Here is a 13,961-nt window from a genome sequence, read left to right as displayed (position 1 = left end):
AAAATGATACATTATTCTTCACATTTTGATTTCGAATATAATGTGCAGTGTCTTGTTCCTTTCGCAGGGGCGTCGAACGCAAATTCACGCTGAGCCAAAATTCAGAATTGGGAGCAAACTCAATATTTAATGAAAAATCACTTTCCCTTTCCTGCAGAAATGTAGCGTAAAAGTTTATCATATGACAACAAACTTCAACTTTGCTTAAACACTGAATCTGGTAGAAACAAACTTTAATATTATGAACACGAGAAATCAAATTTGCGATGAAAGACATCAGTGGTATTTGTTTGTTGTTTTGCATTGAAATAGAAAACATTGTGTCTCTCTATCTCCAGCTACCTTTCTTTTTTATGTAAATCTTTTTTGCAAGGCCAACAACAAAACAACCTCTGCTTTACATCACCGTTGCTGGAGTCCCACAAATTTCCGGCACCCTCGCCCAACACCATTGGACTACTTTGCAAAATCCCTCTGCATTTTTTGAAGATGCATATAGACCATTTACAAATGTCAGGGATATTCATCTTTCAAGTGAAATTTCAGGATGAACCTAACATGCGCCATAACTGTTACAAGCGTTACAGGTGAACTTAATTAAGACCTTCCTTCTCCAAAAATGTTGAATGCACGTGTTTGATCCATGAAACTTTCCACTTCTATGATTTTCTGTGACTCTTCCAGTCTCTCTGTTGCAACCTGTTGATGACACTAAGCTCAGTCGCTAATTCCTGTTCGATGGCAAGGTACTGTTGATCAATTATTAGGTGTTGTTTTGCTCTCATGATGTTTAGTACTTTATTTTTATTTTTTTTTATATACCTATCGTAATTGAACCATTAAATGTATTGGATGGTGAGTTGGATGTGCAGAGAAGGTCAAATTAAGTTCACCTGTATTGCATTATAAGTTGATCCTGAATTCTTTTTTTAACGATATCCCAAACTTTTATTTTTTTTTCTAGTAACTTATCTGCTCAAGAGCCGTGACCTTCTTTTGGATGTGTGCGGCCATTTGCGCTGTGATAGTTCCACACGAGCGGCCCTGTCTGCATGCCCCTGCGATTGTGTGTGTTGGGAGTGTAAACCAGCCGTGAAAGAGCACACCAAACATGTTTCCTCTGCGATTGTCTCGCCCTGATTGGGATCACGGAAGCGCAACGTCAACACATAAACATCTATCAACTTCTAATTCTAACCCTACGGGATGATGGGATTCCAATGCAGTGCAGAACTCTAGGCGCTCAACCTTTTGTCTATACGATTCAAGCGTTCTTATGAAGCGGACGCTAAGGCAGACGCACTCACGTCGCCCTCGACGTCCTGTGAATCGTGATTCCTTCAGATCTCGGGGAAGTTGAAAAGAACGGGAAAGGAGCGACACGAAGGAGCATCAAGACGGAAGAATTAACGATGATGCTCACAACGGATTCGGAGAAGCAAGATACTGCCCATCCAAGGCTTTATTCAAGAAAATAGAAAAAATACATAACACACAGGTAAGATTTTGTTGTTGTTTTTTTGTTTTCAGTTATCATTAGCTAATTTAACGTGATTTGTTACTCACTTCACAATGTTTGCAAAGCTATGGGAAAAGTGTTTTGATTGCGCCAATGCCAATTCGCTCTTAAACAACAACATGCAAGATGTAACAGGATTTGGTTTTTCTCTTCTCAGTATAAATACAATGTCAGTTAATAAAAGAAGGAAACTATCTATTTTTGTAAGGAGAGAATTTCTTTTTATTCCTATTTGTGCCAAATGATCAAATCTGGTATTGTATACAATTGACAGCGAAAATTCATGTTTACTTTTGCACTTAAATACATTTCAAAGTGCCTGCTTTTTTACTTTACTTACCGTGAATGCATGAAAGTGGTGCTACTAGTTTTACCAGTCTTCTTTTTTTTTTTTTTTTTTTTTTTAAATATCAAACTTCTCACCACAAGGTCGCTTTGAAGCCCAGTTGTCCAAATTGTGAGGCAGACAGGCCAAGCGCTCAACACCCGTCAGGGATTCATCAGTCAACGTGTTCTTTTTTTTCAACGGAATTGTGCATGTAAAAGGTCATCAGGTCAGCCATTCGCATGGCTCGTGTTTGTAGTAACACTTGAGCCAAGAGGAACTTCATCACGTGACTTCCACGTTTACTTCATTGGGCAAACCACACTAGCAACCTTTGACCCATTTAGTAGGTCGACTACTGTAAAAGTCGTAATTAATCTTGGTATATTTCAACTCCCTGTCAGTAATTTTCGATCGATATATCACTTGTACAGCGAGCAATGATTAAAAAAATATACAATACACATATACAAGAAGTTATGATGCATTTGGATTTATTCCGAACTCAATCTAAACAATGGAATCTCTCATCAGAGCATTGAAAAACTAATTCACAGCAACATGGCCTCCTGGTGGTTGACACATGCCAGTGCAGCAAGTGTGCCTCTCTTCAAAACTCATCTGCTTTATTACAAAGTGCCGATATACACTATTTTGTATTCATTTACAAATATTTGGATCACAATAAATGCTGAAGTAAACAATACTATCATAAAACTAGTATCAAACCTGCAGCTCGGGGACCAGATCTGGCCCGCTGCATCACTCTATGTGGCCCATTAAAGTGGATCGAGAGTGTTTACTTCTTTCTTGCGATATGGGTTTGTTCTTTGCATTTGGGCAGAACATCTCTCAAATTTAATGTGTTGTTAAAAATATCAATATATAGCAGTCGAATGTGATTGTGCATTTAAGGTGACTTTACTTTTATATATGGTTTTTACCCTCAACAGAACTCCGACGTGGCCCGCAACCAAAATAGGTTTGACACCCCTAATTTGTAAAACAAGAGGCAAGAGTTTGGCTCAGCTGGACACTAGCAAAAACAGTGAGCTTGAATTCGTTGAACTAGCAAAGCTCATGTGGACACGTTCGAAATGTTGCACGAGCTCGCGTTCTAGACGCTCACCGTGAGCGGCCCGGTGCTCTGAATGGCCTTCATGATGAAGTGGACCACTTCGGACGTGGAGCCTTGCCCACCCAGGTCCTGCGTGTGCAGCTGGGTGGAAAAAAGATGTGTCAGAAACAATACGTCGAGAATATTCTCTAATACTCAGTCAGGGTGGGGCTGGGCCATATGGCCTTCAAATAAAATAGATGATTTCTTGAAATCAGCCGTGATTCAAAACTTGGGCTTTTAACCCCAGACCTAATTGAGTGTGTGTGACGAGCCGTACCCGAGTGTCGGTGACGGTGCCCAGGACGGCCCTGCGGATCATGGCGGCGTAGGCGCGGAGCTTGAGGTGATCCAACAGGAGACAGGAAGCCAGAAGCATGGCCGTGGGGTTGGCAGTGTTGCGGTTGGCGATGCTCCTGCCCGTGTTCCTGGTGCCCTGCATGTCACACCACAGCGCAAGTCAGGTAAAGCATGTCTTGTCGCTCTGCGACACACATTTTCCCATCCTCTGAAAGTCTTCTTTTCCTTTGGGCTTGTCCCTTTAGGGGTCGCCACAGCGCGTCATCCTTTTTCATGAGAGCCTATCTCCTGCATCCTCCTCTCGAACACCAACTGCCCTCATGTCTTCCCTCACGACATCCATCCACCTTCTCTTTGGTCTTCCTCTAGCTCTCTTGCCTGGCAGCTCCATCCTCATCATCCTTCTACCAATATACTCACTATTTCTCCTCTGGACGTGTCCAAACCATTGAAGTCTGCTCTCTCTAACTTTGTCTCCAAAACATCGAACCTCGGCTGTCCCTCTGATGAGCTCATTTCTAATTTTATCCAACCTGGTCACTCCGAGAGAGAACCTCAACATCTTCATTTCCGCCACCTCCAGCTCTGCTTCCTGTTGTCTCTTCAGTGCCACTGTCTCTAATCCGTACATCATGGCTGGCCTCACCAGTTTTATAAACTTCGCCCTTCATCCTAGCAGAGACTCTTCTGTCACATAACACACCTGACACCTTCCTCCACCCGTTCCAACCTGCTTGGACCCGTTTCTTCACTTCCTGACCACACTCACCATTGCTCTGGACGGTTGACCCCAAGTATTTCAAGTCCTCCACCCTTGCTAGCTCTTCTCCCTGTAGCCTCACTCTTCCCCCACCACCCCTCTCATTCATGCACATATATTCTGTTTTACTTCGGCTAATCGTCATTCCGCTTCTTTCCAGTGCATGCCTCCATCGTTCTAACTGTTCCTCCACCTGCTGCCTGCTTTCACTGCAGATCACAATGTCATCTGCAAACATCATGGTCCACGGGGATTCCAGTCTGACCTCATCTGTCAGCCTATCCATCACCACTGCAAACAGGAAGGGGCTCAGGGCTGATCCCTGATGCAGTCCCACGTCCACCTTAAATTCTTCTGTCACACCGACAGCACACCTCACCACTGTTCTGCTGCCCTCGTACATGTCCTGTATTATTCTAACATACTTCTCTGCCACTCCAGACTTCCACATGCAGTACAACAGTTCCTTTCTGGGTACTCTGTCATTGGCTTTCTCTTGATCTACAAAGACACAATGTAGCTCCTTCTGACCTTCTCTGTACTTTTCCATCAACATCCTCAAGGGAAATAATGCATCTGTGGTACTCTTTCTAGGCATGAAACCATACTGTTGCTCGCAAATACTCACTTCACCACAACCTTACAGTCGGTAACAGCCTTCAGATTACATCGTCTGCACAAGATGTAATCCACCTGCGTGCTTCTACCTACGCTCTTGTCGGTCACCCTATGTTCTTGCCTCTTCTGGAAAAAAAGTGTTCATTACAGCCATTTGCATCCTTTTTGCAAAGTCTACCACCATCTGTCCCTCCAAGTTCCTTTCCTGGATGCCGTACTTACCCATCACTTCTTCATCACCCCTATTACCTTCACCAACATGTCCATTACAATCTGCACCAATCACGACTCTCTCTCTGTCTGGGATGCTCACAACTACTTTGTTTAGCTCCTTCCAGAATTTCTCTTTCATCTCTTGGTCACATCCTACCTGTGGAGCATAGCCGCTAATTAAATTATACATAACACCCTCAATTTCAAGTTTCACCCTCATCACTCGATCTGATACTCTTTTCACCTCCAAGACATTTTTAGCCAAGTCTTCTTTTAAAATAACCCGACTCCATTTCTCTTCCCATCCATGGTAAAATAATTTAAACCCTGCCCCTAAACTTCTAGCCTTAAAGCCTTTCCACCTGGTCTCCTGGACACACAATATATCAACCTTTCTCCTAATCATCATGCCAACCAAGTCCCGAGATGCTCCTGTCATAGTCCCAACATTCTAAGTCCCCACATTCAGTTCTAATCTCTTCTCTTTCTGCCGAAGAACCCGCTTTCCACCTTCTCCTCTTCTTCGACTTCGACCCACAGTAGCTGAATTTCCACCGGCGCCCTGCAGGTTGACGGCGCCGGTGGCGGACGTTGTTAACCCGGGCCACGACCGATCTGGGTTTTTTTAAAAAAAATTTAAATATTCTCTCATTTTGAATTTGATGCCTGCAACATATTAAAAAAAGCTGGGACAGCGGTAACAAAAGACTGGGAAAGTTCAAAAATGGTCAATAAACACCTGTTTGGAACATTCCACCGGTGAACAGGTTAATTAGAAACATGCGAGTGTCATGATTGGGTAAAAAAGGAGCATCCCTGAAAGGCTCAGCTGTTCACACGCAAGGATGTCATCTAGGATGCAAAGTAGAAAAGTGTCCTGTGGGCTGATGAGTCCACATTTCAAATTGTTTTGGGAAATCATGGACGCCATGTCCTCCGGCCCCAAGAGGACCATATAGATTGTTATCAGCGCAAAGTTCGATAACCAGCATCTGTGATGGTATGCAGGTGTGGTAGTGCCCATGTCATGGGCAACTTGCACATCTGTCGAGGCACAATTGATCTGGAAGAACACCCCACTAGCTGACTTTTATCATCCAAGCAGCTTTCAGCTTTCAAGGAGACAGTGATCAACCATTAATACATATAGGACTGATCATGGCGTGTGCTTGGCCAGCCTTCATATATGGGGCAGTATCCTCAGCCCAATACAATGAAGTTAAATTATATTTAATTGAATACACTACAAAGACAATATATTTAATGTTCAAACTGATAAACTTGATTGTTTTTAGCAAATAATCATTAACTAAGAATTTTATGGCTGCAACACATTCCAAAAAAGATGGGACAGGTGGCAAAAAAGACTGAGAAAGTTGAGGAATGCTCATCAAACACCTGTTTGGAACATCCCAAAGGTGAACAGGCTAATTGGGAACAGGTGGGTGCCATGATTGGGTATAAAAGGAGCTTCCCTGAATTGCTCAGTCATTCACCAGCAAAGATGGGGCGAGCTTCACCTCTTTGTGAACAAGTGTGTGAGAAAATAGTCGAGCAGTTTAAGGAAAATGTTCCCCAACGTACAATTGCAAGGAATTTAGGGATTTCATCATCTACGGTCCATAATATCATCAAAGGTTCAGAGAATCTGGAGAAAACACTGCATGTAAGCGGCAAGGCCAAAAACCAACATTGAATGGCCGTGACCTTCGATCCCTCAGGCGGCACTGCATCAAAAAACGACTTCAATGTGTAAAGTATATCACCACGTGGGCTCAGGAATAATTCAGAAAACCATTGTCAGTAAATACAGTTCGGCGCTACATCCGTAAGTGCAACTTGAAACTCTACTATGGAAAGCAAAAGGCATTTATCAACAACACCCTGCAACGCCGCCGGCATCTCTGGGCCCAAGCTCATCTAAGATGGACTGATGCAAAGTGGAAAAGTGTTCTGTGGTCCGACGAGTCCAAATTTCAAATTTATGGATGTTGTGTTCTCCGGGCCAAAGAGGAAAAGAACTATCCGGACTGTTATGGACACAAAGTTCAAAAGGCAGCATCTGTGATGGTATGGGGCTGTGTTAGTGCCAATGGCATGGGTAACTTACATCTTATCTGTGAAGGCACCATTAATGCTGAAAGGTACATCCAGGTTTTGGAGAAACATATGCTGCCATCCAAGCAACGTCTTTTTCATGGACGCCCCTGCTTATTTCAGCAAGACAATACCAAACCACATTCTGCACGTGTTACAACAGCTTGGCTTCGGAGTAAAAGAGTGCAGGTACTAGAGTGGCCTGCCTGCAGTCCAGACCTGTCTCCCATTGAAAATGTGTGGTGCATTATGAATATGACAACGGAGACCCCGGACTGTTGAACAGCTGAAGCTGTACATCAAGCAAGAACGGGAAAGAATTCCACCTACAAAGCTTCAACAATTAGTGTCCTCAGTTCCCAAACGTTTATTGAATCTTGTTAAAAGAAAAGGTGAAGTAACACAGTGGTAAACATGACCATGTCCCAGCTTTTTTGGAATGTGCTGCAGCCATAAAATTCTAAGTTAATGATTATTTTCTAAAAACAATCAAGTTTATCAGTTTGAACATAATTATCTTGTCTTTGTCGTGTATTCAATTAAATATAGGTTGAACATCTATTTGCAAATCATTGAATTGTGTTTTTATTTATGTTTAACACACCGTCCCAACTTCATTAGAATTGGGGTTGTACATACAGGTTTTGGAGCACCATATGCTGCCATCCAAGCAACGTCTTTTTCAGAAAGACAATGCCGAGCCACATTCTGCACGTTACAAAAGCTGGTTCTGGAGTAATAGAGTGCAAGTACTGGACAGGCCTGCCAGCAGTCCAGACCTGTTTCCAGTTGAAAATATGTGGCGCATCATGAAACGCAGAACTCAGACTGTTGACCAAATTAAGTTGAACATCAATCAAGAATGGGAAAGAATTCCAGCTACAATGATTCAACAATTAGTGTTCTCAGTTCCCAAATGCTTATTGAGTGTTGTTAAAAGGAAAGGTGATGTAACACAATGGTAAACATGCATGAAAAGGTCAATAGTCTGCAGCATCCCGGTGAGAAAGTGGACGGATGGAGTGTTTCAGTAAAATTGACTTTCCTCTCACCGTCTCAAACACAGCGTAGTCCCGACCGTAGTTGGCTCCAGGCACCAGGCCCGGTCCGCCCACCAGCCCGGCGCATATGTTGCTCACCACGCTGCCGTACAGGTTGGGCATGACCATCACATCGAACTGCTGTGGCCTGGAAACCAGCTGAAACACACAAACACACACACACACACGTCTGGTTTGGGGGAATTTACAGATCAAGTACTGTAATTCAGTAGATTTTTCAGTTATCTGTATTTTACTCGAGTATTTATTTTTCTGATGACTTTTTACTCCCTAAATTTGAAAACAAATATCTGTCCTTTCTACACCTTACTTTGTCAAAATGTGCTCATTGTTTTTTTCAACCTTTGCGGACAATGGCACGATGTAAGAAAAAAAAAGGAAGTAAATAGACAGAGGAAACGTGAAGTCGTGGCTGAGGTCTTGATGGATTGAGATATTGGGGGCTTATAAGGCAGTGGGGGGGGGGAGGGGGGGTATATATTGTGGTACAGCACAAACATGAAGTAACATGAACCAGGGAGCATTAAAGACGCAACACAATCGGAGAACCAAGATATTCCCCGTCCATGGCCGAGAATTGATGATGTTGCCGGCTAAAAAAAAAATATAAAAATTCTCCATTTAAGCTGAAAGAACGCATACAGATGAGGTGTATTTTTTTAGTTTGCACCATGAGCTAATTTAGCGTTTTGTCCTATATTGTTTTGTTCTGCTAACACGGGACATGTTGTGTGTTCAATCGTGATTATGCTGTCAGAATGTAGCTTGCATGTCCAGTTGTTTTTGTTGTTGTTGTTTTGTTTCAGTGTGTGTGTTTATGCAAGTAAATAAAAAGAAAACAACGTTACATTTGTTCTCTTTCCCACTTTTACTATAGTGTTTTTGTTACACGAGTACTTCTACTGAAGTACACAGTGTGAGTACTTTTGCCACCTCTGCTGTTTTTTCCTTTGCGTCCAAGCCCACACTCACCTGCATGGTGGTGTTGTCCACAATCATGCTGTCAAAGGCGATCTCCGGGTAACCGCGAGCAACCTCCTGACAGCACTCCAGGAAGAGGCCGTCGGCCAACTTCCTGCTCCAAACACAAAATTAAGATCAAGCTTCAAGATGTGAGCGGATGCAGGCAGAGGCGTGCGAGGGAACAAACACTGACATGATGTTGGCCTTGTGCACGGCGGTCACTCGTCTACGACCTTTCTCGCAAGCTGTTCTGAAGGCGTAGTCGGCGATGCGTAAAGATTTGCTCCTGGTGATGATCTTCAGACATTCCACCACTCCTGGAACATTCTGTACAAGGAAGCACAGGTGGAAGGAAGCTTCAATTGTTCGCCCTCAAGTGCTAAGCAAGTCCCAAGTTAGTATGGCAAAAAAAAATCAAGCTAATCAGCTGGAGTCCCCTGCTAAATTTCAAGCAAGTCGAGTCAAGCTTTTGAGCTTGGGAAAGACGAGAAAATCACTTGGAGCCGGATGAAGTGAGTTGGGATGTTGCTCCAGCACGGCAATGTTTTTCTCGGCCAGGAGGTGTCGGATGATGTCGTTGAACAGATGGCCCAAATTGAAGGGGAAAACTCGAAACACTGTATATGTTTTGTGACACCAGTCCTCGACCTATTCTGACATACCTCATCTTTATATATTTGACTAAATCGGAATTTTCATTTACAATGTCGACCTGGAGGAAATTTAGGGTTGAGTCTCCTACTGTCTTGCCCAAAGACACTTCAAAGGCGGACACTCAGAGCCGAGATTCAAACTATCGACCCTTCGGTCAGCGGACGGCCTGCTATCCTGACTGAACCACAGTCGCCCAAACAAAGGGCATACTATGTGCAGATTTTCAACTGTAAACAGGAACGTCATGTGTTTAGTCTAAGTTGAGTCAGTTCCCAAGTCCTAAAGTCGCAAGGAAGCTACAAGCCAAGTTTAGAAGTTGCACGTTAGGCAAAAATTAAGAGCCGCACCTCATGTTCCAGGCTGCTGTACTCGCCCTCTGTGTTCTCTCTGATGATCAGGATGTCGATGTCATGATGTCGGCTCGGCACGCCGGGCAGAGACCTGCAGTGCATCACGTTGGCGTACAGATCCAAAGTGGTTCTGCGTTGTGAGGGAACATGGGCCGAACAATGGAAACACGGAGACTTTTATCACAAAAGGTATCAATGGTATGCCGTCAACACTTCACCTACTCACTGAAACGCTCGCCTATTTGCATTTTTTCAATTTGCTCTAAGATGCCACAAGATGGTGTCAAAGCCCTGGCTCATGTTGAAGTGCCACATCTCGACTGAAAAACTAACATTTTTTGTATGATGGGAGGAGTTAAGTTTAGCCTGGGTTGGTTGTTAGGCCATTAGTGCAAAATTTTCAGATCACATACAACCCACCCACCAACACCGCACGCAATTTGTTAAGAGTGAACGTCCAATTTTTCAAATGCCTTTTGAGATATTCGTACAGTAAATAAGGCCCTGAGGCTATGTTCATAGCTGTATGTTCAAAAATAAAAAAATCCTACCCAGCATTATACCCTGCAGTTAGAACGTAGCCTGAGAGTCTTCTGTTATATGTTTTGGGTGAGAAATCCCACGCAGGTACGCTGACACAGGCTTGAGATTTGAACCCAAAACAATCTTGCTGTGAGGAAGACGTGCCGACTACATCGTGAATCTCGGATGTCACAGTGCGGTGTTGCTGTCGTCCTACTCACCGGAGCAGGTTGTTTCTGGATTTGTAGGAGGGGGGTAAGTTGTGGTTGGTCTCAAGATTACCTGAATAAATACACAGTTACCGTATACAACTGCACAGCATAAAAGACACACACACACACACACAAACATCATTTACCTTTGAGTGCAACTCCATTGCGCCTGATTGCCATAATGGCATTGTTGATGTCATCCTCCGAGGCCGCGGACGAGTCCACGTTGACAACCTCAAAGTCCACCGGAACACAACAGAACCTGACAGAAAAATGGTACTGTGTAGATAAAGATGGAGATGTTTTTGATTCCTAAATCCATCCTCGTGGATATTCATGTTGATGATTTTCGAGAATGAGTGATTCCCAACAATGAACGTGTGTCGGAGAATTATTATGAACTTCTTTCAAGTCAGGCATCTTTGTTCATCTATCTATGCCAGTGATGTATAGTGACAGGCAGAACTATAACAGATGCACTTCCGCTGGATGGCCGAAGGTACTATAACCCTGTGGATGCACCTGTTGCCGTCCATACAACAAAATAATAGCCAAGTGTTCAACTAAACACGCCTAGATTTCACAAAAGTCAATTCATGAGTGGGCCAAGATTTTTTTTTCCCAGGTGAAATTGAAAATATGTGCCTTGGCTCACTGAAGATTGGGAAACACTGGACTAGATTGTTGATGATGATTATGAAAGATGATGCTGATGATTATTTGGATTCATTTCAACAGTGATGTGTCCAGGCAACACATTTCTCGTCTCTGCACCGAAACAACTCCTGCACGTGGTTGACCAGCTCAGGCCCGATGCCGTCTCCGGGAATCAGCGTGACGGTGTGCCTGCCTCCATATTGTGCCGGTGGAGGCTGTAATACACGCACGCACACACACACACACACACACACCGTCGCACTAATATCCCGATGACTTGTACCTGCACGGTAATCATCCATACTCACAATCATCTGGTGAGTCTAGACGGCGCAAAGATGGATTTATGGTGGAGGAGAGAAAAGGGGGACGTTAGTGAGGGATGGGAATGAGAGGACAATGTAACACGAGGGCAGACGGGAAAGCTAGTGCGGGTCGTGTGTGCGTTTCTCACCGTGTACGCGGACTTCCGTTGACGAGAGGCCGAACCACACGCCTGCAGATCCAAAGAGAAGATGTGAGAAGATGCAAGGATCAACAAACGTTAAACGCTGTCGAGCAGTTGCTGCTTCGTTTGTACTTTGAAACTCATCATTTGGTGCACCGGCACAAATACAAAAGATCCATTGCGCAGGAGCTAAAGTGGAGTAACTAATGTTGTGGCTGTAGAAAGAGAATGCACAAATGTGTATTTTTTTTTTCATTATGTTGATATATTTAAAACATAATAAATTATAATTATTGTGAGGAGATGGAGACAATGTTTTTTTTCTTCCTTTCGGTGTCTTCTAAAACAAGTCAGCGGCAATTGTTGATCAACTAAATGTTTACTGGTTGTTTACAACTATCCCAAAGTCCCAATTTGAAACTGAGACGATAAGAGTTCTCTGGTAGATGCTGTGTCTTGTTTTTTTTGTTTTTTTTTCACTTGACTTGCTCTGTTTGTGCAGCTTGCTGTGGTCCACTTACACGCTGTTGCTTTGAATAATTTATCAATCTGACAAGAGTTTGCTCAGGTGTATACTTTTACAACACCATCTCATTTGTGACAGCAGAAGTGTATAAATATCCCTCAGTACAAATACTTTTGTTACTGTACTGAACGTTTTTTTCAGGTATCTGTATTTTGTGTGCTTATTTTTCTTTTACGCCCTACATTTTGAAACAGTACTTTCTACTCCTTACTTTGTCAAACTAGGCGTGTTACTTTTTTTTCATTGCATTAACGACGACGATGGCAACAGATTCGGAGACGCAAGATATTCCCTTATTTAAACACAATTGTTTGCTCCAAAAATGATTCACGGTGGACGTGTTGTATGTGGGACCAGCCTATAAAGCACCCGCTGCTGGCTTTTCAAAAATTCTCCACTTAATCTGAACTAACAACAACAACAAAAAGTAAATGTGCACTTTTTTTTTATCATTTGCCAATTAATATATATTTTTTTTTTCCGTCAGTTCATAACGTCATTACACGTCATATTGTAAGCATGAGAGAAACGTTTCATTCGGCCAAGTTATCAAAACGGGTATTGTATTTCAATGACATTACAAATGAATTGGTACTTTTCAGTACTTCTACTTTTACATCCCAAGAGTATTTTTTTTTTGTTCACAAGTATCTGGAACGTCCGTACTTTGGCCATCTCACGGCGGAAGCTTCGGCTGTAATCAAAGACGTTTGATTGTCGTGTGGTGCTGAACGGAAAGCGACACATCAAAGCAGCTGCATGTGGCTTGCGTAACCGACCGTCTGCTGCGGGCCGTTAATCTGTTTAGCGTCCCTCATCCCATATCAAACTCTACAAGTGAGACCTCGCAAAAAAAAAATAGAACAAATAAATCAAAAAGGAGAAGAAGAAGCGAAGTTTGGGAGACTTTGATGTTGGAAGTGTCCATATTCAGGTATCGGCGTTCCTACCTTGGCCTGCAGGCGGTTGCCAAGCCCGGTCCTGAGCGCCGTGCGCATGTAGCTGAGGCCGCGGGCCGTCATGAGTCCTTCTCCCCCGCAGGTGGACGACTTGTTGATCCTCGATGGCCGAAAGTGGACCGGTTGGACGCGGGCTCGCGCTGCGCGTTCACGCGTCATCCCGCTCCCAGGCGCCGACTGCTTCATCCAACGGAAGAAATCCAGTGAGGGAGTAACGAATTACTAAATACTTCATGACTATACGCGCGTACTTGTTGGGGGAGGCAGACCTTCGCTACATCATGAAGAGTTATTTAAAAAACAAAAACAAAAAAAACACTTTTTTAAAATAAAAAAACGAAGAAAACTCCATCCCCAACAAACACAGAGCAACAGCACCATCTATTGGTAGTTATTGTACTACAACAGAGGAGATTGTTGGCAAGTGCTTGTTGTTTTCCATAGTCAGGCTAATTAATGTATTTAATATTTGTGTTATACATATTTAGTTTTTCTGATCCCTTAAAATAACATCTAAGTGAGAGGTGAGGCAGACAATACTCTGCCTCAGAAAGGCGGACTTACCATTAGGCAACCACGGGCAATTTCCTGGCACCTCCAAATTTCCAGGGGTGCCCCAAACATCTCATTAAAATATTTATTAATATTTTTTTTTCATTG

The 13,961-nt window shown here is 43.3% G+C and overlaps 1 protein-coding gene across 1 annotated transcript; it reads right to left on the bottom strand.

Moving 5' to 3' along the window:
* Positions 1-2,313: 2,313 nt before the first annotated feature.
* LOC133476179 (isocitrate dehydrogenase [NAD] subunit gamma, mitochondrial-like) lies at positions 2,314-13,949 on the bottom strand. Its single transcript, XM_061769329.1, has 13 exons — positions 13,866-13,949; positions 13,293-13,478; positions 11,823-11,864; positions 11,677-11,691; positions 11,486-11,583; positions 10,858-10,973; positions 10,721-10,781; positions 9,975-10,107; positions 9,167-9,300; positions 8,983-9,085; positions 8,002-8,148; positions 3,242-3,397; positions 2,314-3,063 (listed from the first exon to the last, which is right to left on the bottom strand). Exons 1-13 carry the CDS (start codon positions 13,923-13,925, stop codon positions 2,962-2,964), a joined length of 1,353 nt encoding a protein of 450 aa, XP_061625313.1. The 5' UTR covers positions 13,926-13,949; the 3' UTR covers positions 2,314-2,961.
* Positions 13,950-13,961: the final 12 nt, after the last annotated feature.

This window comes from Phyllopteryx taeniolatus, chromosome 1 (assembly GCF_024500385.1).
Source record: "Phyllopteryx taeniolatus isolate TA_2022b chromosome 1, UOR_Ptae_1.2, whole genome shotgun sequence".
Taxonomy (NCBI): Eukaryota; Metazoa; Chordata; class Actinopteri; order Syngnathiformes; family Syngnathidae; genus Phyllopteryx; species Phyllopteryx taeniolatus.
This window is presented reverse-complemented; position numbering and strand designations above follow the sequence as displayed.

Bases quoted from the DNA above. Each gene is read 5' to 3' on its own strand.
- LOC133476179 (XM_061769329.1), bottom strand. From the start codon at position 13,925: ATGTTTGGGGCACCCCTGGAAATTTGGAGGTGCCAGGAAATTGCCCGT. The intron at 9,086-9,166 runs GTCAGTGTTTGT...TGTTTGGAGCAG, and splicing joins GTGCACAAGGCCAACATCAT to GAAGTTGGCCGACGGCCTCT. The intron at 3,064-3,241 runs GTACGGCTCGTC...TTTTCCACCCAG, and splicing joins GCACCGTCACCGACACTCGG to CTGCACACGCAGGACCTGGG.